General features: G+C 40.0%; 3 protein-coding genes and 1 long non-coding RNA gene across 6 annotated transcripts; 3 read left to right on the forward strand and 1 right to left on the reverse strand.

Annotated features, from left to right (window-relative positions):
* Positions 1-6,643: 6,643 nt before the first annotated feature.
* Positions 6,644-9,966, reverse strand: LOC144081953 (uncharacterized). Of its 2 annotated transcripts, none has more exons than XR_013303074.1 (6): positions 9,817-9,966; positions 8,842-8,868; positions 8,683-8,712; positions 7,780-7,824; positions 7,583-7,702; positions 6,644-7,504 (listed from the first exon to the last, which is right to left on the reverse strand). It is a non-coding gene; the product is annotated as an uncharacterized LOC144081953 (long non-coding RNA). The 2 variants fall into 2 exon arrangements; XR_013303073.1 differs by having other exon boundaries at positions 7,780-7,827.
* A 443-nt stretch (positions 9,967-10,409) lies between these two features.
* On the forward strand, positions 10,410-18,121 carry LOC144081952 (adapter SH3BGRL-like). Its single transcript, XM_077608540.1, has 4 exons — positions 10,410-11,001; positions 15,441-15,626; positions 16,336-16,416; positions 16,814-18,121. Exons 1-4 carry the CDS (start codon positions 10,795-10,797, stop codon positions 16,847-16,849), a joined length of 510 nt encoding a protein of 169 aa, XP_077464666.1. The 5' UTR covers positions 10,410-10,794; the 3' UTR covers positions 16,850-18,121.
* Positions 18,122-18,464: 343 nt separating this feature from the next.
* LOC144081947 (uncharacterized) lies at positions 18,465-19,424 on the forward strand. 2 transcript variants are annotated; one of them, XM_077608535.1, is made up of 2 exons: positions 18,465-18,666; positions 18,738-19,424. In XM_077608535.1, exons 1-2 carry the CDS (start codon positions 18,543-18,545, stop codon positions 19,385-19,387), a joined length of 774 nt encoding a protein of 257 aa, XP_077464661.1. In that variant the 5' UTR covers positions 18,465-18,542; the 3' UTR covers positions 19,388-19,424. The 2 variants fall into 2 exon arrangements, with proteins under 2 accessions (XP_077464661.1, XP_077464662.1); XM_077608536.1 differs by having other exon boundaries at positions 18,744-19,424.
* A 1,611-nt stretch (positions 19,425-21,035) lies between these two features.
* Positions 21,036-24,622, forward strand: LOC144081949 (transmembrane protein 182-like). Its single transcript, XM_077608538.1, has 5 exons — positions 21,036-21,206; positions 23,324-23,447; positions 23,641-23,739; positions 23,811-23,948; positions 24,268-24,622. The coding sequence occupies exons 1-5, from the start codon at positions 21,036-21,038 to the stop codon at positions 24,486-24,488; spliced, it is 753 nt and encodes a 250-aa protein (XP_077464664.1). The 3' UTR covers positions 24,489-24,622.
* The last annotated feature ends 1,163 nt before the right edge of the window (positions 24,623-25,785 follow it).

Consider the following 25,785-nt stretch of genomic DNA (forward strand, 5'->3'; position numbering starts at 1 on the left):
TAAACACTCTAAATTGCCACTAGGTATGTGTGATTAGTTGTCTGTCTCCGTGAGACCTGCATTTGATTGGCAACCAATTCAGGGCCTGCTCCCCATAGCTGTCTAGGGTGGGCTCCAACACCCCCCACGACAATTGTGCGGAAAATAAATTAATGAAAAAAGGTATTTTATCTTAACACATTGGGTGGCCCATTGGACGAGTGGTCAGAATGTTCGCCTCACAGTTTTGGGGTAGGGGGTTTGATCCCAGGTCAGTCCTCACTTTGTGGAGTTTGAATGTTCTCCTCGAGCTTCCGTGGGCGTTCTCCGGGTACTCCAGTTTACTCCCACATCCCAAAAACGCTCTTGGTAGGCTGGTAGAACATTCTAAATTGTTCCTAGGCATGAGTGTGAATGGTTGTCTATCTCTTTGTCCCCTGCAATTGGCTGGCCACAGATTCAGGGCCTGGAACCCGTAGTTAGCTGGCTCCAGCACACCTCACTACCTTTGTGAGACTGAGTTGTTATGAAAATGAATGAATGAATCATAACACTTAGCCGGGTGGCTTGAATTGTATGTACTTTTCTGGCATCCATCCAGAGAATATCCACAACACAGACAACTTACTGGAATTGAAGAAATATGTAGTAGTCTCACTGAATTCAACACAGCAATTAAAAGGTTTCATACAATGTATCAATACTTAGGTTTGTAGGAGAATTTGTGCCTCTTTTAGTATATGCAGACCTTATTAAAGAAGCATGCTTAAGTGGAGCATTAGAAAATTCTCTTGTGGGTGTGAATAATGAGATAAACAAATCACAAGAGTGGTGATGTCAGCAGTGTATAAATAAGAAAAGAAAAACAAAATACAACAGGTGGAGGTATTGGCCAATGGCACTTTACGTAGTTTTCCCCTGGCGATGTCTATATTCAGTACTTATAATGAGTTAAACAATGGTAAGTTGTCAGGTTAACCAATTAGACATTTGTAAGCATGCAAAAATAAAGACGCAAAACACTGGAACATATAAAAATCAACCTATAGACATTAGTAAGTAGCTGTAACAAATCAGAACGTTTTTAGACAAATCTTACACTAATAATTTTACACTGGTTAATGCACTTTATGTACAGTAATAAAATGGGTAAGCGTATACTTTGTTGTTGCATCTTAAAATGCAATGCTTGATGAAAATCAATATGCTTTCTAATTTTTTAAGTCCAGAGGTGAGTGACATGATGATACCATTTTTGGACAAATTATTAGCTGTGACAATAAGGCGCCTCAAAGAAGAAACTAGCTTTACAACAGGGGTCCCCAAACTTTTTCCTGTGAGGGCCACATAACCTTTCCCTTCTCTGATGGGGGGCCGGTGTCAGTTTGTAACAGAAAAAGTGTGACGATCGTAGGGGAGCTCAAAAAATTTATTGTTTTCCAGAAAGCCACACAACCAAATAACCCTTTCCAGGTTCTTTACAGAAAAAAAGTCAGGAAACAAATAATAACACTATTAATGAAATAAATAATAACTAAATAACCCTCTCTGAGTTCTTCACAGAAAAAAACAGGAAATAAATAACACTATTTATGAAATAAATAATAACTAAATAACTCTCTCTGGGTTCTTCATTGAAAAAAAAAGCCATGGAACATTAACTTTCTGTTGTGCCATGCACAATCTTCTCCCTTTGCTCTGAAGTTTATGCACGACACCACAACCGTCATTACAGAATCCCACGTCAACATTTTGCAGCACAGTGCTTGCTGGTGAATTTGGCAGTGGATTCGTAGCGGGGCGATGAGACCCCTTTTTTCCAACTCCCGGTTCATGCGTCCCATTATTAGACCGCGAGTTTCAGCCACCATGCTAGGAGCCCCGTCAGTCGTGATGCTAGCTAGCTTTAACCAGTCCAGGTCCAACTTCTCCATGGTTTGGCACACCTTGTCAAAAATATCCTCTCCTGTTGTAGTCCATTTGAGACTTTGGAAGGCTGCCAGATCCTCGCAAATCTCAAAGTTTGCGCTAACTCCACGAATAAAAATGAGCAGTTGCGCTGTGTCTTGCACGTCCGTGCTTTCATCCAGTGCTAATGAAAAAAAGTCAAATTCTTTCGTCTTCTGCTGCAGCTGGGCATATACATTACTCCCAATTTCTTCAACGCGTCTGGCGATTGTACTCGCCGACAGACTTACGGCATTAAATGCATCTTTCTTCTCGGGACACACTTCCTCCACGACAACATCCATACATTTCTTAAAAAACTCTCCGTCAGTGAAAGGCTTACCGTTGCTTGCTATCAGTTTAGCAACCCGAAAGCTGGCCCGAACGGATGCCTGGTTCAGCTGAGCTTGGCGTAGAAATGTAGTCTGCTGAGATAATATTCCAACTTTTAGCTTTGAGAGTTTGTCTGCTCGTATTTGGCTTTGCACGCTATCGTACTTGTCTTTGTGACGGGATTCATAGTGCCGGCGAAGATTGTATTCTTTGAATACTGCCACCGTCTCTTGACAGATGAGAAAAACAGCCTTTTCTTTGCATTTAACAAAAAAATAATCGTTTGTCCACTGCAGGTTAAATACCCTGCATTCTGAATCAATTTTTCTCTTAACTAACCTTTTCGCCATTATTCCGTTCTCAAACAGGTTCCGGTTGCACAGTTTTTATATGCTTGAATAGCATCGCAATAGTGATGGCCCCAGGGCTCCGCCCTCACCTGCGATCGTCCAGATGTCTCGCTAACACTCTGCTCACGCATGCAACGGTGGAATGCCCGCATGCATCAAAGGCAAACACTCTCCCCGCGCGTGTCACCAAAGGAGCAATGCGAAGGCCCGCTTCACTGGGATGATTTGTGGGCTCAGCAGGGGTGCAATGAACCAAACACAAGATTAAAACGTCCCAGTCTTCAAGGCCAAATAGGAAAATAAATCCGATAGCGTCTCTGGTATTGTTCAGAGGGCCGGTCCAAATGTGCCGGCGGGCTGCATCCCCCCCCCCCCCCCCCAAAAAAAAAATTTAAAAAAAAAAAAAACATAGCGTCTCTGGTATTGTTCAGAGGGCCGGTCCAAATGTGCCGGCGGGCCGGATCCGGCCCGCGGGCCGTAGTTTGGTGACCCCTGCTTTACAACATACTATACTATCTACTGTGAATAGAAGCCTAATCTAACTGGTGTATGTATCACTGTTTATGTTGCATTGATGTTGGGTCTCTTTGGGATGATGTTCCAATAGTGTATGACGTGGAGCCCGGCTGCTGTTTGGATTGAAGAGTCATTTAGCATGAGACTAGATAACAAGGGGAGTTTCAGAATGTGTTCGCGTGTGTGTTCATGTGTGTGTGTATGTGCGTGTGTGCATGTATGTGTGTATTTGCGTGTGTGTGTCTGTGTGGAAAGGGGGGGGGGGGGCGTGAATGTGTGTTTATGCCTACACTGATTGACGTCACAGTCGCCCACTCATTTCCATCTTGCCTGCATGAACAGAGAATAGATTCCCATTGCCATCCAGCATTCTCCATGAATATTTTTTTTTGCATTTTTCCCCCACCCTTAATGCTCACCTCTTGTTTCATTCTATCTTCCTCTTTGTACCATCCTATATATTCACTGAGTCTTTTGCATCCAGTGGAGCAAAGCCAGTTTGGCATACAAACAAGACAGTTAAGCATAAACATTTTAGGACAGCCAGGCGTCCTCTTAGAAATGTACATTAGAGATCCTTGACAAGAAACATCTGTTTCGTTTAAAGCATCACAAGCTTTTTGCATTTTGGGGGGGATTCGACTCCTTCACCTGATGGCTGCCGGTTTATGCATGCGGTCTTCTTTTCTGTGTGAGTCTGTCCCAGCCAAATTGTGACGTTATTTCCACGGTGGATGTTGATTCACACTCACTTTTCAGTATCCCTGGTGACAACAGGACATAATTTAAATCACTTCCCCATGAAAGGTCATCCTCATGCTTTACGCAAAAGAAGGTGTGTTCAAACTCACTCATCCACCTTCACCCTCGCCTCCTCTTGTGTGCAAAGCAATGACCATAATTAAGTGCACAGTGGGTGCAGGGTGGACAAAGAGGCTGGAAATGCATGGGATGACAGAGTCATCACGCACACGTTTAAAAAGAGAATACTAAGGCTATTTTAGTCAGCATACAAAGAGTTAGATAGGAAATTGGGGTGTGTATATATGCCTGCCTTATTAAGCAAATATCCCCTGTGAATACATTGAATTTAGAAAAAAAAGAACTCCCACGGATGAACCTGACGCAAATGGCACAGGGCAAAGTGTGTGTGTGTGTGTGTGTGTTTGTGTGTGTGTGTGTGTGTGTATTCTAGCAAAGTCATTAACAGATCAGAGGGCTTTTCAAAAGAGAGAATAGGAATGGATTGATCGATTCATGTGCTGAACTATGAAATATTTCAAGGAGAATGCAGAAGAAGGAAAGCATTCAGGTACTAAAGAATAGCAGATTAGTGTTGTGCCTCCAATCAATACAGTTTATGATGTAGATGCAATGGGAAATACATTACATGAATGGTTTAACAGAAATGTAGTACCAAGAAATCACCAGCATTTTATAAGCACAGCTGATTTTCATATACACTGCACTTCTCGAAAATTTTCCATATAGGTTGCCCACTTTAATATCCTAGCTGAATTATATTTACAGTATTGAATTCATTATGTATATTTCAGAACACTGCTGATAGCATATTTAAGAACTGACCCAGATATGTTATTAATATAGGTAATATATCATTCCTTTGAGTTACACTCTTTATTTCAGACCAAATTGCCCCACTATTCTAAGGTCAAGGGTTCAATCCCTCGCTTTGTGGATTTTCTCCAGGTATTCTGGCTTCCTCCCACAATTGAACAAAATTAAGGGTGTCATGTCTGCTTTGCTCTCAGTTTTTCCCCCTCTCTGGGTTAGCTGAATTGGCGGGCTCAGCGAAACACCTGTTGTGCTATAGTAGCACCTGGTATCTAAGGAGTCCAGCCAATTGCTCTCAGACTACATTGCCTTGCTTACCTGTGTGTGTGCCCACAATTCCTTCTGAGCTCCCCGACCTGGGAGGCCCAGTGGTGCTTAGCGTGTCGGCCTCACAGCTCTGGGGTCGTGGGTTCAAATCCAGGTCGGTCCACCTGGGTGGAGTTTGCATGTTCTCTCTGCGCCTGCATGGGTTTCCTCCGGATACTCCAGTTTCCGCCCACATTCCAAAAACAGGCATAGTAGGCTGGTCGGACACTCTAAATTGCCCCTAGGTATGGGTATGAGTGTGCATAGTTGTCCGTCTCCTTGTACCCTGCGATCGGCTGGCCACCGATTCAAGGTGTCCCTCACCTCTGGCCCGAAGTCACCTGGGATAGGTTCGAGCACCCCCCGCGACCCTAGCGAGGAGAAAGCGGTTCAGAAAATAAATGATTAAAAGTAATTCTCTCTCACTTGTTCATTTTATCTTTAAAGTGACATAATATCCTTTAAGGACAAAAAAGACTTGTGGGAAAAAAATCGCCAAATTTATAATTTGACAAATAAAATACCGTAGTAATCAGATTATAAACAGGGTTTTTAACCCCTTTTCTTAAACATGTAGCATCCCAATACGAAAGAAGACAATGCCGCCATCTAGTGTCAGATACTTCACATAAATTAAATCCGTCTAAGCGATAGCGATGGCGACAAAATGGAGCCCTACATTCGGCTATGACAAATTATTCCTGGTTCCGAGAAACTGTACCTTTGCTTCACAAACAAAATGAAACAAACAAACGAGATGGTCCAACAGAAAGCTATATGATTATGAAGTATTTCCTCTGGGGGGGATGCAGACCTTTATAATCCGTTTGGATGAATGGCTTGCAAAGAAGGATGAAAAAAAATCTCTGATCCATGTTTAATAAAAGGAATAGCAAAGGTGCACCGTATAATCTAAATAATGTTGAGATGTTGACTTCCAACAAATATGCATTAGGGGGGACTTGTAGATCGATATTATGAAGGACCATAAACAGGTGCAAAATACAAGGTCAGCTTGACAAAACCCATGCATCTTTTATGATTTTGTTCTTGCACGTGGGTCTTAGTGACTGGGCTTAATGTGAGCCATATTGCTTTAAAATGACATGATGGTAGTATTATTATAGTGTATTACTGTGTAGGGGTCATGAAACCTTGACTGGGGCTGTACATGAATTTCTAGATAAATGTATTATATATAATGTGATATAGGGCCGCCCGGTCTGGACCTTCCTGCGTGGAGTTTGCATGTTTTCCCTGGGCTTGTGTGGGTTTTCTCTGGGCATTCCAGTTTCTTCCCACATCCCAAAAACATGCAGGGTAGGCTGAACACTCTAAATTGCCCTTAGGTATGTGTAAATGTTTGCCCGTCTCCTTGTGCCCTGCAATAGCGGGCATATATTTATATATTGAATTTATGAGTCATTAACTCAAACCAGGGCTACACAAGGCTAATGTAAGGGTACTAGTAAAAAATACACCGATCCGTCACATTTGCAGTAAAATGAGCTTTCAAACTACACAAATATCATCAAGGTCACCGTCAGACAAGTCCATGTGTAGGCCAGTGTCACTCTTAAAGTAGCAATATTCTTGGTCAGATAAAATCGATAAATAACGGTTTCCAGACACAATGCTTTGAGGAAAATTCCCAGGACTTGTTTTTATTAAGAGAATTTCAGAACATAATAGAGGGACCAGACACCTGCGTTTGTAAGTTTTCCAAATTTGAATTATTTTTAAAAAACAAGTTTAAAAAAAAGTTGACATGACAGCACAGATGAAGCAGGAGCTGTTTGGGTTTTCCCCCCCATCTTTCTCATAACGCAGGGTCGTCTCGGACACAGGTCGGCGGCGTCAGTTCTAGGAATGTTTCACATGTTCATCTTCCTCTTTCTTATGGGCAACGCGTTTAATTATTTTTAAAAACACATTTTCATTTAGGGATAAAAGACCATGAGACACAGGCAAAAGGGCACTCACTGCACATTAAGAGAACTAAAGAAAAAGCCAAGAAAACATGGCAGAACTGTTAATAAAACATGGATAGGAGGTTGAACAGTGGGAGAGGAGAGTCTAATCTGCAGAGGAGGTGGTAGGGGAGAAAAAAAGAAAAAAAAAACACAGCTACACAAGCCACGACAGAGCCAATCCAGCAGTGGACACTTTCTACACCAAACAAGGCTTTAACAATCACGAAATGCCATTTAAAAAAGATTTTAGTGTGTTTGCCGTGCTTGCAGACATTTGATATGACCACTGCAAATCTGCAAGGTGCTCCATAATCCGCTTTACTTTTTGTGCTAAAAATCTGTACGGCTACTTATAAAACCATTGATAAAAATATTCCTCTGTTAACAATACGCCTTGGAGGGAAACCATGTGAGAGACTTGAGAGGGGAGATTCCACGGAAAGGGGCTAAAGAGGAGAAATGCTTGGGGCAGTGGTGCTACTCTGACTTGGCCTCCTCTTTAGCTTCTTCGGGGGCATCCTCCACCTGCAGAACAGAACACATCAAGTGAGGTTATGGCCATCGTTTTGATGTACAAAGTCAGCCGCAAAAGCGTTCGCTCGCCTCGTTGGTCTTGGCCTCTCCATTCTCAGAGTGGTTTTCCTCGTTGGCCTCTGTCTCGGCGTTCTCCTTTGTCTTCTTGGTCTTTTTGTCCTCCTTCTTGTCATTCACAGCCTTCTCTTTCTGAAAAAACAACAACATGATGAACATTCAGCTGGATAACAGTTGGATTTCAATTTGAGGTTGCTGTGTTTTCTTACCTTTGCTGGTTTCTTAACCTTTGGTTCCACCTTAGATGTGGCCGGCTTCTGCGGACATGGGCGGGATTAAAAACAGAACGAACGTGTTTTTTTTTCATAACCTAAAAGATTGCGGGGACACCCACGACCTTAACAAAGTTGCTCATTCGATTTTAATAGTTTGTTTTCTCGTTTAAAATAAATGGAATTTCAGAACCTTTTGCGACACACAAAGCCAAATACTCAGAATATTGAGTTACTTTGCGGTTAACAAAATGTGTGATTTTTCCACCAATTGATTATCACTCATCAAGTTTTACATTTACACAACTATTATTGGTTTTGCTTTCTCAAATAACTGTGAGCTTTTCATTCGATTGTGAAACTGAAATTACAAGGCTTTTTAACACATTTGGTTCCGTGATAGAAAATAATCAAAAACAAGTCTCGTCCTCCTATCACGAGCCGATAATGCACACCCAATAATAAGGTTTTATATACAAGTATTTGTTCATCTAAAAGCTAGCAAGCACCAAAACATGGTGACAACTTTGTTAATTGTTATTAGAACTTTTCTCAGAATGGAAAACTATATAATAAGTTGATCATTATTGTGACAGCTTTTACTACAAGCCTATGAGCATGTGTCGACATATTTGTCTGATTAAAACCCTAACGCTGATCACTTTCAACAATTTTCACCTTTTTAAGCCTAACAGAGTAAAATATTACTGTTTTGTGTGCAATTAGGTTTGTACATGACTAATAATTAACTTTTAAATTGGTTTCAAAACATGCTAGATGAGAAATTACTTTGACATAATATATTGTATTCCTGTATTTGTTTCAGTACAGTTTATAATGTGTTAATTACCCATACCTTAAAATGCAAATATATGTTTTAAATTTTTATTATTCTCTTACCACTGATAACCGGGCCGATCTCCTCTGGGGCTGAAAGAGAGCATATTTATTGGTTCTGTTTTGTGATATTTGGCAGAAATATGTGAAATGTATTTTTAAAAATCTATTAATATGGATATAATGACATATGATGCATTATTAAATGTTCAGTGCTCTCACCTCCTCCTTGTCCTCTGCTTCTTGTCTCTGCAAAGTAAAGATAAGATAGTGAAACACAGAAACATGAAAATAACACGATTTAAAGCTTAAATTGTATTTGCAAGTCCAAAAAAGTACCAGCAAACAACTTGTGCACTGAATATGATTGATGACGGTGGTGTTGAAAAATCTTTTTCAGATCGTCCCGAAACACGCAAGAATGGCACAAAAAGCTGCTTTTAACGTTTTAGGGCGACTCAACATGGCGGAAAAGCGTGCCTGGGGAGAGGGGCTCCGAGAAGCAGAGCATGCGGCCCTCGGGGGACACATTTGGGGGGCCCTATCTCGCTTTTTTCCTTTCATTCTCCCGTGTTGCCTCCCATTCAATGCACGCAGCTCAGATTTGAAAGCTGGCGCGGGAGTCTCACACAAGGGGGGAGGGACCTCGCTCGGCCTCACGGGCGCCACCCGCAGGCAGAGCCGCGCCACCGCAGCCATTTGGGACTACGAACAAAGAGAGAAAATGTCTGGTTTTATCCCGACGCAAAGCGAAATGTCGGATTTTGCGCTCGAAACGCAAAGTAAAGTCACCGTAGTATTTTTCCACGCTACTTTTGACGGGTTCGGCGGGCACACGGTGATAAGCCAGCCGTTTGTTCTCGGCTGGCTCGCCGACGAAGGTGGACAAGAGCTGCAAAGCATGGCTGCTGCTTGCTTGTGCTTTAACTGCACGGAGCCACGGATCTGAGGCGCTATAACGGACCGCGGCTGAAAACGCCTCAAACGGCTCGCATTCGCGCGGGAAAATATCCATTCCCACACGAAAAAAATCCTTATTATTTCTGGAAAACGGGGGAAAATTGCCGACGACTTGCGAACACTATACATGGCGTTATAATTAAGTCATGTCTCGAAGGAATGTCTCGCAAGCGTTTGCAATTGCACTTGCGCTCTCGGAAGCCCCGAAAGTGTGCGAATTTGTTCGACAATACTCACCTTTCTCCTGGGCATGTTGACTTGTTGGAGGTTTTCACGAAAACACAACTAAAAACAGTTGTTCTCAGTGCATGTGAAGACGAGTGTCTACCCAACGCTCGCTAGTGTAGTAAACACACAGAAACAGAGAGGCGAGTGGTTGAATGGGGGGAGGGGTGCGGCTAAAGTGCTAGATTGACAGCTGCGTCGGCCAATCGCATGCCGCCATTCGGGCTGCGGAACACTCGGAATTTTGGAGCCGGTGATGTTTTGAGGGTCTGCACGAATGGCTTCTTCTTACAGGGAGATGTGGGAGGACGCCTGGGAGAATGAAAGGATTCGAGGACATGATGGTTGCGTACATGTGTGGGGATTGTTTAAGTAAGGGCAGCGACACACATGGTCCGCCCGCCGTTTTCCAGCCCTCGGTGGCGGATACAGGGGGCGTGAAAGCCATACGAGTTTAATGTGTCTAATCCTTTAAAAAAAATAATTAAATGAACCTAAATGCAACCACAAAGAGGGATTCTGGCGTGAACTGCATTCGTGTTAAGAGTCCAATATGGCGCCCTCTCTGCTCCTCGCTGACACTTTTTTCCAGCTTTTCTAAATTCGTCCGAGTGGAGAGGCGTCTACTCCAGACGCCTGCAGGGGGCCCACTGAGCCTGGATTTTGAACATGGCCGCCCTCATCCCTCACAAAAAAAAAAAAAACCACAGATTGTGGTGTGTTTTAGCATACATTGCAATGCATTTTTCCCCTTGCCCGGATTAATACGCGAGGCGAGTACGACGGGAACAATGGACTCCATCTCGATTGCCCAGCCAGACAGCGAGAATATAGTATCGTCGCCAGTTTTTTTTCTCCATTTTAATAAATAAATCTTCCTCCTGCGTGTACGTGTCTCCCTGCGACTCGATCTCGCGCACTTCTCATTGCCCAGTCTCTCCGTAGGGGGGTTGGAAGGAGGCGGGGAGGCCGAGGAGAGGCGGAGGAGGAATGCGAAGCTCCGTCCAGAGCAGAGTAGGAGTGTTTGCGTTCACAGTCTGCCTGAAACAGACGATTGAACCTGGGAATTTGCTCCTCTTTTCCTCCCCACAACAATTTCTGCACATCAGGATCCAGATAATCAGCCGTCTTCAGCCACCCACTACTCCAACCATGGTGATCAAAGTGTACATAGCGTCTTCTTCTGGGTCTACTTCGGTAAGGGATGAGAGAGAATGTCCCATCTTTTGTTGTGATGTGTGACTATTTGCAGCATCCCAGCTCTGAAAAGTCAATAGCAGGGCAACTGAACTTTGATTGAACTCGGTTTATGTATCAGCATAGAAATATATCTTTTTAGCAGTGCTACAAGGCAAATGTAGTAAAAGTACAACTTGCATCTTGCTGCTGTCAACTGTTGTAGTGTTGGTTTTTGTGTATTTGGGACAAGTGTTGCTTTGTGCAACAAAGACAGCCTCCTGCAAAACAGGAAATGCATGCGGTCGCTAAACATTTGCTGCACATTCTCTGTTTGGAATGGTTTAGATTTGCAGTAAGAACCAGGGGTGTTTAGTTTCAGGCATGCCAATTTCATCTAGAGTGGAAAGGAATGATGGTGATGCAATTCTCCAGGGCCTTTGTAGAAGTGCAGCTGCAGAACCCTGAGTTAAGGATATTTTCAATGGCTGATTTAGGCTTAACATATTTTTGTGCATTTAATGAATCTTAGGTAAATTCTCTGATCAAAAGGGCTTATAACAATCCCCCTCTTTTCCATGATGGTAATGCTTATGTATGATAAACACTGGCAGAGATATTAACTAAAATATTATTTGAATTGCCTCAATAGAAAATCTTTGCATCATACTGAGAAGTGCTGTTAATGTTTAGGTTACCCAATTTAGCTAAGTATCAGTATAACTATGAGAACAATGACTTTAATACCAATGTAATTATAATTGAAGCATCATTGTATGCTTAATGTGTATCAACATTAGATTGTTTAGGTCTGTTTAGATTCAAACTGCATGTTTTGTCTGTTTTCAATTGCCTGTCGTATATTATTAAAGATTGTAAGTCAGTTTATACAACTGCACTTCAAAACTACCTTTTGGATAATGTAACTTACTTTCACTCCAAACTCAGAGCCTCTTTTCAGTTAGAAGCACTAAATGGCTTTATTGTCCTACAGTAAATGATTTGTAAAGACCGGTGGCTTTAAAAGGGAAGACCCATTTTACACACCAACTCAGAGACACACTTACTGTCAACTGAGGTTCTAAACTGTTTTAGCAATCAGCAACAATACCGCCATATAAATGTACCCTTAAAAGCCTGTTCTAGCCAATCTGATCAAATTACAGTTTAATACTCTCTAGTAATTTATCTACTATCTAATCTGTTTTTTATTAGCCAACACAATCATTACACAAGGTCCACTTTTATAGTGTATTTTGACCCAGAGAGATTCTTCAATTTTTTTGTGTGCATAAATCAGATTTCTAAAAAGCATTCTTCAAGACACCAATGTTATATTCGGTCCTTTCAGAAAATATGTTTTCAGAGCGTCTCGTATTCATTACACACACTTGCACAATATAAGAGGCAAACAAGAGTGTATGTACTGTGTATTTACATAGATAAATTTGACTGTCACTGATAGTGAAGTGTTAAATTTGCCTGATTTAGGGAAAGCAACATAGGTTCAGTTTCCACTCAGTGATGGTGTAACTATAGGTGAATGGTTGTCTGTGTTTACATTACGTGTAAGTGATGTGCAAGTAACGGCGACCAGTTCATTCACTGTATAATCTGTCTTGTGCTAAACAACACGATTGAAGATGAATAACTGTACCCAGGGACTATCTCAGTCCTCAGGTTTATTAAAACTAGCACTTGCTTAAAGTAGTGATCAAAGAAATGGTGTACTTATGAAGGTAGTATTAACTTTGATGGTTGTGTGTACCTGCAAGTATTTAACAACCTACTGTAGATAACAAAAGTTACGGTGCAAGTGTTTTTTCTTTTTTTACATTAATGTGGTGGAATTTGGATATGCAAACATGGCAATAATAACATAAAATAAATGTAATATTACTCCCCAAATGCTCACAGATCTGAGGAACATCAGGTATAACTAACATCAAGAAGGAGGTCATGCAACTTAAAGATATTCACATTTGATTGGTTAAAATCGTATCAACATTGATAAAATGTCTAAGGATGGCCACTTCCTCTCCCCTCCATTGTTATATACTTTACAATAATGAAATATTGTTTTTTTCTGCTGCTATAACACCTTCAGCAAGTGTCTGTGTTCATCAAGACTCAGACTTCCTTTATAGCATATCATAGTCAGACAGTCATATGGGCACACATAAATGCACATCGTAACATGTGATTAATTTATGAGTTTCCTCACTTCAGGAACCAAACGGCTTTGACTTTTTTTGTTTCCACAGGCAGAAAAATGTTTAAAAGCATTTGTACAATTGCATGTTGTGCTTGATCTTGATGTAAGACGACCCTCAGCCTCAATCTGCAATGTGGGGTATTGATCTAAACCTTTGCTGGATACAGTTAATCTAATCAATCCCCAGTTTTTTTTCTGGCTACAGTTAATGACTGACCTTTAATAAGGATTGATCAAGCCTGAATCTAATTTTACTTCCTTGGGAACACAACACCCACATGGTGTTCATGATTTTATGAGAAAATATATGGCTGGATACCAAAGTATGACCTGACAAACTACCCGTATAACAAGTTTGGTATATTTTTGTGAGTTAAAACGATTATTTTTTCAGTTTTACTCAATTCATATTTCTCTTTTCTAAAATATTGTATTTACTGGTAGCGTTCATTGTTTTATTTGTGGACAAATATATATGCTTTATACAGCATACCAGTCCTGAAGCTCAGTCCATTAGTGAGTATTAAATGAGATATTTATGGCATGACAAGGTTAAAGGGAGAGAGTGCTTAGGGGTTCGCAGTCTAACTCATAGTTACGACAATAACTGACATTGACATCTTGGTGATTTTCTTGAAATCATTTTCTTATTTTGTAAACATGTATTCATATATGTATTTTTAAGTCATATTTTGTCAATCTAGACACATATTTGAAAAATGTTGAATGCGCTACACAAAAATGCCGGGGCATGGGCGGGAGCGGAATGACCTGCATCAGCACTTTTTATTCTCTAGGTATTAGAAACACATGATCCATTTCTAAACAAACAATACAATGAGTGTGCTATTTTTCCACAAGCCCTGTCCTGTTTTTATTTGCATTGCTATCTAGCTAGATTGTGAGGGGGTGAGGGGGGTCTGATCCCAGGTCGGTCCTCACGGTGTGGACTTTGCATGTTAGATGCCCTCCCCAGGCTTGCATGGGTTTTCTCCAGGTGCTCCGGTTTCCTCCCACATCCCAAAAACGTCCAGGGTAGGCTGGTTGAACACTATATTGCCCTGCGATTGGCTGGCCACTGATTCAGGGTGTCCCCTGCCTGGTGCCCATAGTTAGCTGGAATATGCTCCAGTACCCCCTGCAACCCTTGTGAGGATAAGAGGTTCAGTAAATTAATGAATCTATATTTGATAGTGAAAAGTGGGCGGATTGCATTAAGGGTTCTGTTTCCAATATTGTAAGGAAAGTTCCTGGAAACAACAGCTGAAATGTTGTTTCGGAACGGTCAAATTTCCATGGTTAGTTACTACAAACCGGTGATGGGCAAAAAAAATCAAGCCCGTGCCTGCCTTTAGGAGTAATTTAACCCATTTTCATGTTCATAACTAAAAACAAATGAATACGGCCTCTGTTATTATACTTTCGAAGCTGAGTGTAGGTATGCAAGGCCGATCATTAATGTTTACATGGCAAGAAGCGAAGAGTGAGTTATTTTATCACCTTACTCAAAGTCTGCCAGTTGCCAAATTTTGGCCAGCTTTCCCTATTAGAATATTTTCTTGTGAAAACTGCTGGTAATGGATTATTTACCTCTACACTCCCTGATTAAAGAAAACGAATTGGTGTGTAGATTACGCCTTCACAGAGAAGACTCCCATATTAGGAATTCCAAAATGACTAATCTGTCTGAATTGTCTATATCTTCATATGTGTTTTGCAAACTGCAGTTCAGTCATCTGTCTGGTCTCACTATTACAACTCATAAAATCCTGTACCCGTATTCATTTGTCTTAATGTCGGGTAACACTTCACCAGGTGTGCCAATGTATTCTGCTTGGTCTGTGTGTGTGTGTGTCTGCTTATGTGCATGTGAGTGTGTCGACTTCCAAAAGGCCTTATTTGGCTCGTGTTTGACCAGTTACCTCCTCTCAAGACCCAGAGGAGCATTTGTTTCCGTCTGGCCTTGTAGGGCTATCCTCCCTCATGCACCCATTAGGGCCCTATTGGACAATGCACTCAAATACACACCCATGGAAGAGGCAGGGCCAAAAACACAGTCAAGATAACAGGACTGTTATGTCCAACCTCCATTTGAAAATGCTGCAAAGAGGAAGTTTTTTTTCTTCTGGTGGGGGCAGTTAGGGGGGAAAAAGCAATTCTGTTTCCGCAAATCGCCCCATGCCGTTAAACGCATGACTAACTGACAACTTCCTCTCTTTCCATCTCTTCCTTCACCCAAACTCAGATTAAAAAGCAACAGCAGGATGTGATGGGGTTCCTGGGAGCCAATAAGATCAGGTTTGAGGAGTGTGACATCGCTGCCAACGAAACCAACCGGAAGTGGATGCGAGAGAACGTTCCGGAGGAGTCACGGCCAGCTACAGGGAACCCTCTTCCGCCACAGATATTCAATGAAAGCAAATATTGTGGGGTGAGACTGGAAAAAAATGCATTACATTGCTGCCTTTATGTAGCCATACACAACATTGTGAAAAAGTATTTACCTCATTCCTTTTTGTTTTGCACAATTTCCAGACTTCAACATCTTCACAAAAAATGTAAAAGTCGCAAATGACAGAAATAACACCTATAAAGGCTGTTTTTATTAAGGAAACCCATTTTTTGAAAGACACCTGGCCTTGAAAGAAATGGTAGTTGGTCCCCTTGTTATAAATCTTGGAGTAACTGTTTCTGATTCACATTTTTGGAAAGTTCACTTGATTTAACCTCACTAATACTCACATGAATGTTCAACAACAAAACTTAAATGCAACCTTTCTGAAAGAAAGTCCAAAATACATCATCGAAAAGATCTGAAAATAATTATGAGCATGTCACGATCCCCCCAAAATTAAAAAATAAGGCAACAAAAAAATATGAACACTTGTCTGGAAAAGGTTCACAAGCCATTTCTTCAGGACTTGATCCAATTAGCATGAACACAGAAGAACATTTATGCTCAAAATCCTCCAGTTGTTCCTTATTAAAACAATTCAGAAAGAAATGAGTGCTAAAAAAAATTCACCACAAATGTTAAAAAGTGTTTTGCCAATTTTTGAAAATGTTTGATTTCAGTTGTTGCTAAGGACAAACATGTCTCTAAGGTTTTCTTTCTATCTCTCTCTGTACATGCTTCTCAGAACTATGAGGCCTTCTTCGATGCCAGAGAGGACAATGCTGTGTATGCATTTCTAGGTCTGACTGCACCCCCAGGCTCAAAGGTCAGATTTTAGTAATCCAAACAAAAATTCGGTTTCTTATCCTATTTGTTTTACTTGATTATTGCAAATATTCTCAAACTAAACGATTTCTAATACGCTAAACAATATTACATTCACACACACACACACACACACACACACACACACACACACACACACACACACACACACACACACACACACACACACACACACACACACACACACGTGCTACCTGTTCCTGCACACTGACACCTCCTTTCTTTCTCAATTGGAAATGCCAAAAGTGCTCGTTGCCTTGGAAATATTTGAGGGGTTCCTCAATTATGTAAGAAGGGGATACTTTTTCATCCAATCCTTTTTAATACATACTCAATCTCACACTGTTGGCTTTCTTTCCATTTGTTTTTCTTCATAGGAGGCTGAGGCTCTGCTGAAGAAAGCACAAGAGTAGCATCTGCCCTTTGGTTTAAAAACCAGACCCAGCCTGACCTGATTTTTTTTAAATAAATGGTCGTCTTAATTTTCCATGTTTTTATGATGCTGTCAGTACGAGAACTGTGCCTTGGTGGTGTGAGGTACAACAAAACTAAACACAATATTCTACTTCTCAAGCTTTGCAAAGCTTCACCTACCTTAACCGCAGCCTGTTTGTTGCCTATTGGTCCAATGTGAATTTAATCATCAATTAAGCATGATAAAAACATATATATATGTCCAATGTAGCCAAGTCAAATCTTCCTTGTGTACAATATACTGTATGTTTTGGATTATAAATCACTCCAGAGGATAGGACACACGAGTCAAAAATGCATCATGAAGAAAATAAGATAAGTCAATTTACATTTTGGGGGAAAAAATGAGAGCAAAAACAGGTATTTCATCTCAAAATACATGTGATGAAAATAACAGAATCAATAGCAACAAGCCGAATAAGTGTACCGCATGTTAATATAAAACAATGAATAGTTTTTCAGCGACTGTGCACATAGTTTAAACAACACAGAACATCATTTTACTGTAGATAATGTTTACTCCTCGCTCATGGCAGTCAGTGTTGTGAAATAACATTCAAGAAGGTGATGTTATGAATTCTAATATATTCAAGTCACACCTGAGCATAAGAATCAGCCAAACTATGAAAAAAGGTGCGATAAATAGTCCAAAAAATATGGTAATGTGTATGTTAGAATCATCATTAGGTTGTTGTTTATTAAAACATTCAGTCTTTTTGAATCATGGATTTTATTTTTATTTTGTGCTCCTGTTTATCTTATTTTACCGAAATGGCGGCATGTTCTGCAGGAGCATTGCATTCCCATGTTTTGATGTATATTTTCTATTCTTCTTTCTTCAAACTGTCTTAAAGCTGTTTTAACAGCATTTTTCTTTACCTATTTAAACAATAAGACTCCAGACATTTCTATTTGCTGTTTAAAAAATTTTAAACATCTTTTTTTTAGACGAATGGAGCAGCCTCCTATTTTATATTGTGTTGGTATTGCCAGTCTTTAAGAAGAATGATTTATGTTATCTTCCCTAAGGTAAAATAAAACATGATAAAGAACCAACGTCTATGTCGTCTCCAGGATTTTTAAGTAAAACCTTGCTTTTAATTTTCAAAAAATTTGATGGAACAAATTCTGACTATTGTGTGTTTGATTTTCTAAATCACAGTTAGAAAACTACACACTGTGTGGTCACTTCAATAAATATGAAGACTGCATACTATGCATTAGTTTTTACCTCATTTCTTAGTGTGACCTGAAAAACACAACATGAACTCTTAATCTGCTTAATTTGATTAATTCCTCAGATGAGCCCTTTATATGAACAAAAAGCTAATATAGATATATACAGTGCGGATAATCACAGACTAAGAGGAACCCGCTAGAATGCTTGTTTTGGAGGACGTTTAGTTCACACAAACATGATTTAGCAGTTGCCTTCTTCTCTTTTATTTGTTTCTTTTACATACTTAATAAAGGAAGTTGGTAGAGTGGGTGGAGGGGCCACTTCTCTGTTGGAGAAGTGACAGACCAGTAGTTCTCAACAATCCACATTCATATTTTACATCTGGAGCGAAGAACACCAAGCAAATTAAAGGAGCACAAAAGGCATTAAAAGATTCCAAATATTTTTGCGTCATGCTAGGAGAAGGTTTTCTGCTCATCTTCCATTGCGAGGAGGACAAAAAGAATCCCTCTACCTCCACAGGACACAATTTGCAGCCAAGGCCAATTACCCCTCAGAAAAATCTTCAAAACAAAGGTGAGCCAAGTTAATTTCACTATACTAATGTGAAACAGGACTTGTCACAAGTCATTGTATGTGTGTTGGAGGTTCAGGTCAAGAGCAGGAGGAAGCTGGACATGGACTGCGAGTCGTTCCTCCATCTACCCAAGTCCTTTCTATCCCTGTGTGTTCACCCGTTCAAACCCCTGAAACAGATCCGACAATTTCATCAGGCCTTTGTTCCCTCCTGGAAGATTACCCTGATCTTTATGGAGCTGATTCTGGCCTCATATCTTATGACCCCCTCAGGACCGTTTCCGATCAGGTGGATATTTATATGCAATCTTGTGGGTCATCACCGTCACTTCCAGACCAGGGCTATTTTGTTATGGGTGACAGGGTGAATGCCAGCTTAGGTTTGCCCACCACACAGTTAGAGCCCATGTCTAACTCCTTGCTGAATGGACTTCTGGAGAAAAAGATAGATGAGGTATACCTGCAGCACTTTACTGATAACCTAGCTCGATGCAACTCCAATATGGGCAACAGCATATTGCATGGCCTGGTGCCCCCCTTGCAACCCAACAACGCACAGCAGGGCCCAGACTCCCTGGACTCCAGTCTGGTAAAGGGACCTGGAGGAGAATGTGGCAAGAAGATAAGTCATGTGACCACCCCAAGCAAGACTCCATGTTCCTCCAACTTTAGCACTCCGGTTCTCCTTATTTCTGAGGATGTTCATCCACATAATAAATAAAAAAATGACACCTACTGGTAATTTTTTTTGTACAACATCACCATCTCTACAAATTAAATTTTCTCAAAACAAATACCCTTGTGTGGTGTTCATGTTGTTTTTACCCAGCCAGTTTTTGTAGGTCATTGACCTCTGATGCTTTGAAGGCTGAGGCTTCAAAATCGAAATATTTCCTGTATTTCCAATATTGTGTGTGCTTTACTTCCTCACAAAAAAACATTTGCTCTTTACGTTCATTATAGTTTAAACTTGATCAGAAAGACTTTTGCCTCCAGTAGATGGCAACAAATACCATCATTTGAAGTTTTGCAATTCGGCAATTTATAGGAATGCCATGTTGGTTGTTCATTCATTGTTTAAGAAATTCATCAATTGGTGGCTATAATTTTGACTTATGGATTTTTTGGGGTGGCATTTGCTTTCACGACACATGTTTTCCCACATCATTATTATTTTAAAAAATAATTTTCTTACCATTCATTCATTTAGTCATTTTCTGAACCGCTTACCCTCACAAGGGTCGCAGGAGGTGCTGGAGACTATTCCAGCTCACTTCGGGCCAGAGGCGGGAGACACCCTGAATTGGTGGCCAGCCAATCGCAGGGCACAAGGAGACAAACGACAACCTTTCACTCTCACACTCATACCTCGGGGCAATTTAAAGTGTTCTACCAGCCAGCCTACCCTGCATGTTTTTGGAATGTGGGAGGAAACCGGAGTACCCATGCAAACTCCACACACTGAAGACCCACCTGGAATCGAACCCTCCATTACAGAACTTTTCTGGCCGCTGAGCCGCAATTTTCTTTCTTTTCTCCCTTAATTTGATCCATACAAATTCCACCCGCTTTCAGTTTATGTTGTTGACTACTTGTATATTAATAACCTATATTATTGTTTATTTATTTGTGCACTTTATGGTGAAGCTTTAAATCTTATTATACTTGTGTCATGACAATAAAAGCATTCAATTCAATTCAATATTGTTTAAAGTGAGGCACAACATGATCTGAAAATGTTCATTCAGTTACTACTGCATTTAATTGGCCTTTTATTCCTTAAAATCATTTGTCTAGTCAATTTAAATTTAAATATTTTATACTACTATCATATATCAGTAGAAAATCCTCCCATGAGTTGGTCTTCGATGACCCGTGCGCATGATAGAAACATATCAGCTTTATCTTGGATCGAGGATAAGCAAGTCACAGGGCATCAAATACCCACGGCGATAAATGTGTACAGTACAATCTACTTTAAAATGTCCCTGCCCGAGATCCCGTAAAGAGTTGAGAGTCATTTGCAGCCAAAGTCTAATTTATTTTCAAAGTGCTCCACCGGGAGGAACACCGAGATAATACATTCTTTGCGTTCTGGGAAGCTCACACAACTGTCATCTCCATTCTAAACGCAGAACCAGTCTTCATAGCCTTTAAAAATGCTTGGCACACCAAAGGTAATTTGACAAGGACAGACGTGCTTCCTAAAAATAACTCTTGTACACCCCTGCTGTCCTCAGTCACTGAAGTTTCTTTGCCCCTCACATCTCCCCCCGTGCCAGGGAGTGGTCCAGAAACACTTTGGCAGAGGGCTGCAGACCAAAACAACGTCTCTAAGTTTAAAGAGAAGATACACTGAAGTTGCCAAGATGAGGGTGGGAGCTGCGGCTTTAGCTGGGGGGATCTTTGGAGCAATGGGGATCATTTGTTTCTTTCTGGCCTTTGGTACAGACTACTGGTTGGTGGCCAGTGACAACTGTGGACCTTACATTTGGCCCAGTGCAGAAAAAACTGGAGAAAAGGATGCCAATCGGACTGAGGTAAGACATTTATGACCACCTTTGTGAAAATTAATGACGTGTATTGCTACTAGGACTTTTATGGTACCAGTACAGCAAAATTGGTTAAGACAGGCTTTGTCTGTTTTTTTAACCATTTTTAACAAATGGCCAGTAGTTTTATCTCAACCTTGTTATTCTTATTGAAGCTGAGCAAATTGCATCAAGTGGGTCTTGATATTGTAATGAAAATTCTATTAAATAATACATATATTGAAGGAATAAAATTTAACTATCAAAGTCAAGCTGTTACTAAAGGAAAGAAATATTGTCATAGTAATAAAAAGTTGTATTTACTTGAGATATGTAAAGCAATTTATAATTTATTTCTTAATAAAATTAAAATTTTGTATTTTCTGTCATTAAATGTGAGATGGTTATTTGAAAAATGTAATATTTTTAAATATTATTTGAAATAAATACCCTAACAATCTAAAACTCTGGATTCATCAAAGCAGCACTGCATTAAGATTGAGTTATTCTCAATAATACAGCAGTATTCTGTGGCATGGTAGTTTGTTTTCATGAGAATGTTAAATTGAATGAAAAGTCCTCTTTCTGGATTAAAGTCGATTTGACATTTCAAGTCAAGGTAAAACATGAACGGCGAGGCACAGAATCCAAATTGCCAAAGGTACCAAAGATGGTTTAATGACAGTATAGTGTTACTTTGTTTGATACCTTTTAAAACTCCCCTGACCTGAACCCCAAAGAAAAAGGAGGGTGAAAAATCCCAGACACAACCGTAGTATTTATATAAAGACAGCAGTCAAAGAAACATAGGCTTCCACTAAGCCTACATAGCGCCACAAGTAGATCAACTACATACCACAGAACATATTCTAAATACAAGCCTTCAATCAGAAATAGGTCAAACAACACGTTGCGTGTAAACGTTTCCTAAAATATCCCTTTTTAATCCAGCAAAGGTGATACCTTAATTTCTTGATACACTTATTTTGCACTTGTCCTTACTTTTAGGCTATATTCATCAAAATTGCAAGAAACAAAGGCAAGAAATATTTAAGCAAGATGTCACTATGTCTCCCAGAAACCTCTGAGTTTACCCACAAAATGGTCTGCTCTCATCTTTAAAAACAGTGCATTGCTGCCACCTACTTGTGGTTGTGTGTTTGTATAATGGCAGTGACTGAAGTATATGTCCTGGTGGGGGTAAATTTGTCTTTTTGACTATCTGGTATAGAAAAACTTGTTGGATATGTCCCACATCCGTCAACTCCATAACATCGACACACAGCTCATTTATGTAGCTTTCATTCTTTTGGGATTACTATATACTGCTCTATTTTGCTCCTATTCTTTATACAATAATCACATTCCAATTTATTGTAGATGTACAAATTGCATGCCGTGGATAATGAAGAAAAACAGCATGGTAGAGAAACTACATGTTGCAACTTTGAAGAAGTCTCCTTTACAATATTATTAGAACATGTGCCATACATTGTAATTACATCCAAACATCAAAAGTGATACAGTCTGAAAATATTTAACCTGGTATGCTGATTTCTGACTGGGAGATCGCACATTTTCATATAAAATTTTAATATCGGTCAATAAAAAGCAGGCTGTCGGTGGAAAAATGTGCATTCTCGGGGTTCACGCAAGTGCCCACCTTTTCCCTTTTGGGTATACAGGAGAACTTGGCCCTAAGTAAAAAAAAAACACACAATTGTGAGCAGTAGAGCTAAATATATATATATATATATATATATATATATATATATATATATATATATATATATATATATATATATATATATATATATATATACATAGATTTAAAAAAAAACAATCTATGTCTTTGGCTTCCCAAAAGAAGTAGATTATTTTTTTCTGTCATCAATCATATTTTTGACATGCCAGTGGAAGGTATGAGCATGCATTATTCATAGGTTTCTCTTGAAAGCTCCACAAACCTTGCAATCGGAACCATATTGGATGTGTTGGATCCTTTCAGTTAGAAAAGTGGGTCCTCAGAGCAGCAGCACAAACATGTGTTAACTGACTGACAGATATTTTGCGTGTGCTGTCTTTATTTGACAACCGATGTAAGTCTGCCTCATTTGATTCCTCAGCTGCAGTTTGTGAAAGCAGTCACCATTTCTCCTGCGTCTCTCACCCTCCACCATGAAGGCTTTTTTTGGCGCTGTGCGTTCCAGGTCGAACCCACCGCAGATGCAGTACTGTCAACATTTTTTAGTAGGTGAAAGTTTTTTTTCCAATCAGGCTGTTTTATTTATCAGTACAGTGCTCTTTTTGACATGGAACCATATGTTTAACTTTCTGTATCATGTCAAAAATATTTTTTCTTTCCCTCTTTCGTTCAATTGTTTCTTTCTTTCTTTGCTTTTTTCCGTTTTTTTATATACGTGTGTATTTCTGATCCATGCAGCAAACCAACCCGAATCAAAAGTGTGTGTCCATGGCTACCTTTTCCCATTACCGGTTGCACTTGGGCCAGTACCTCATCCCAGTTATGATGCTGCAGCAGGTGGGGAAACTTTAAATCAAGACTCTGTTGAGTAACTAAAGTTAATGGTGATGGATTTGTAATTCTTTCAGTGTTTCGAGGTTTCTGGACAGTATTTATAATCCTTGCACTGGTCTCAGCTCTGACTGGAAGTTTCCTCCTGGTCTGTGGGCTACCTTTCATCAGCCATAAACTGTATAAAATAGGCGGAGCCTTTCTCATCATTGCAGGTAAAAATGCAAAGAACTGCACTCTCGTCATGTATTTTTTTTAATTCCACATTTTGGAGCTATACAACAATTCTTATTATTCTAAGCAATCTGATTACATTATTGAAAAGGCTGAGGAAGTGTTGATTCTAAAGAGTGAAGAGAGAACACATGTTGCTATCATTACTCGTGTCAGCTGTTCACGCCTGTTTCATGACAGCTACGCTCTAAAAACCCACATACGTAACTCACTGTTGTTACAATTAGTGTAAACAGCACAACCCTTGTAACAGGAAGGGTCTTTTCTAAACATACAATGCAATTTCTGTTTTCTGTACAGCCTGCTTGTTCCTCTTTGTCTTGCTGCTCTTCGTACTGTGGATGGAGCTGATGGACGTGAAGCGCTACATTGTTCAGGAGAGAGGGGAGTCATGTACAGATATTCAGGTCTCGGTGCTCTACGGCCTGTCTTTCATGGTGGCTGCAGCTGGCGTGCCCCTGGAGCTCCTCTCGGGGTTGATCTTCATGCTTGTGGGACGGGTGCTGCTTGCCAACCAGTGAGAAAGACCATCTGGCACAGGAGAGACGAGACAACTGACCTTTTAGAGGCCTGCATGGGGACTGAGCAAAGATTCACACAAAATCACATTATCGACCTTTGAAGGCATATCCGCAGACACTTTTTTTTTTTGGTGTGGGGGACGGCGGAGAGCAGAATACATAAAGGGTCTGTCCCTAAAGATATCACAACCCCAACCTGAATGGCCCTGCTCATTTGTTATTAGATTGCAAGGAAAACAAATTACGATCTGAAACTTTTGTGTTTATTAATGAAACGTTTATTTTATACTGTTTAATTGTTTTTGATTTGTTTTATTTTTTATTTTCTTTCTTTATTTCAAAAATTTTAAGACATCACAAATATTTTTTCCTTTTAAAGAATAAAAATAACTTGATGAAAGAGGAAGTCGCAAACAAACTAATCATTGGGAAAATCTAACATACTTGGGAATATACAGGAACTCAGTGTAGTTAATGTTGTTTTTTTGAGCTTCTATTTTACACGAGCACAATTTGTCACATGGAACACAAATTATAGCTTTATCTGACTACAATTGTTTTTTCATATCCAATTGTTGTCTGACTTTGTCCTCTTCTGATTTAATGAAACAGGAACAGTCAATGGTAAGAAAGGAAGTCACACGTGAGATATAAAGACATGGATAAATGTATATGTAAATAAGTGTAAAATATGGATCAATTTTTATCAACTGGATACATAATATAACAAATGCAGGTAACAGATTTTTAACAAGGGAACAGGAATGTTGTTGTTTTAGAATAAAAAATGCTGACTTGACATATTCTATTTGGATGGTTAAGACTAGACTTACATGGAGAAAGTTATTTTGATATTCAAGTAAAACCAGCTGATGCTACTATAGACAGTCAGCGTTGAATGGATTAAATTAAAAAACGGTATATATCAATGCTGCAAGCATCAAAACGTGCAGATGTGTTTACTGTCTTTGGGCAAAGGATCAAAAAGGTGGAGGGGATGGTGTGGTGCTGGATAGACTGGGAGGATGGGAAAGTAGTAGTGGGATGGCATTGATGTTGCCTGGGAGAATAATGGATGCATTTTGGCGATCAAAACATTGTTTTGACGTGTTATCAAATGTTGAATATTAATCATGTGACATACAATGCAGACACACTGTTCCAGGGTTTTACATTTAAAAGAGGGGCCATTGTAAAAATGTGTCTTTGGAGGCCAGATTTCATTATTATACTTCATTTAGATTATTCTCGATGGAATTACATGGATAATGTTAATTAATCTTTTACACCAGTGTGT

Source organism: Stigmatopora argus, chromosome 9, assembly GCF_051989625.1.
Source record: "Stigmatopora argus isolate UIUO_Sarg chromosome 9, RoL_Sarg_1.0, whole genome shotgun sequence".
NCBI lineage: Eukaryota > Metazoa > Chordata > Actinopteri > Syngnathiformes > Syngnathidae > Stigmatopora > Stigmatopora argus.

Coding starts and splice junctions, on each gene's coding strand:
- LOC144081952 (XM_077608540.1), top strand. CDS start 10,795: ATGCGAAGCTCCGTCCAGAGCAGAGTAGGAGTGTTTGCGTTCACAGTC. Junction 11,002..15,440: donor CTTCTTCTGGGTCTACTTCG/GTAAGGGATGAG, acceptor ACCCAAACTCAG/ATTAAAAAGCAACAGCAGGA. Junction 15,627..16,335: donor ATGAAAGCAAATATTGTGGG/GTGAGACTGGAA, acceptor CATGCTTCTCAG/AACTATGAGGCCTTCTTCGA.
- LOC144081947 (XM_077608535.1), top strand. CDS start 18,543: ATGCTAGGAGAAGGTTTTCTGCTCATCTTCCATTGCGAGGAGGACAAA. Junction 18,667..18,737: donor GAAAAATCTTCAAAACAAAG/GTGAGCCAAGTT, acceptor TGTGTGTTGGAG/GTTCAGGTCAAGAGCAGGAG.
- LOC144081949 (XM_077608538.1), top strand. CDS start 21,036: ATGAGGGTGGGAGCTGCGGCTTTAGCTGGGGGGATCTTTGGAGCAATG. Junction 23,448..23,640: donor AGTACTGTCAACATTTTTTA/GTAGGTGAAAGT, acceptor TGATCCATGCAG/CAAACCAACCCGAATCAAAA. Junction 23,740..23,810: donor CAGTTATGATGCTGCAGCAG/GTGGGGAAACTT, acceptor TAATTCTTTCAG/TGTTTCGAGGTTTCTGGACA.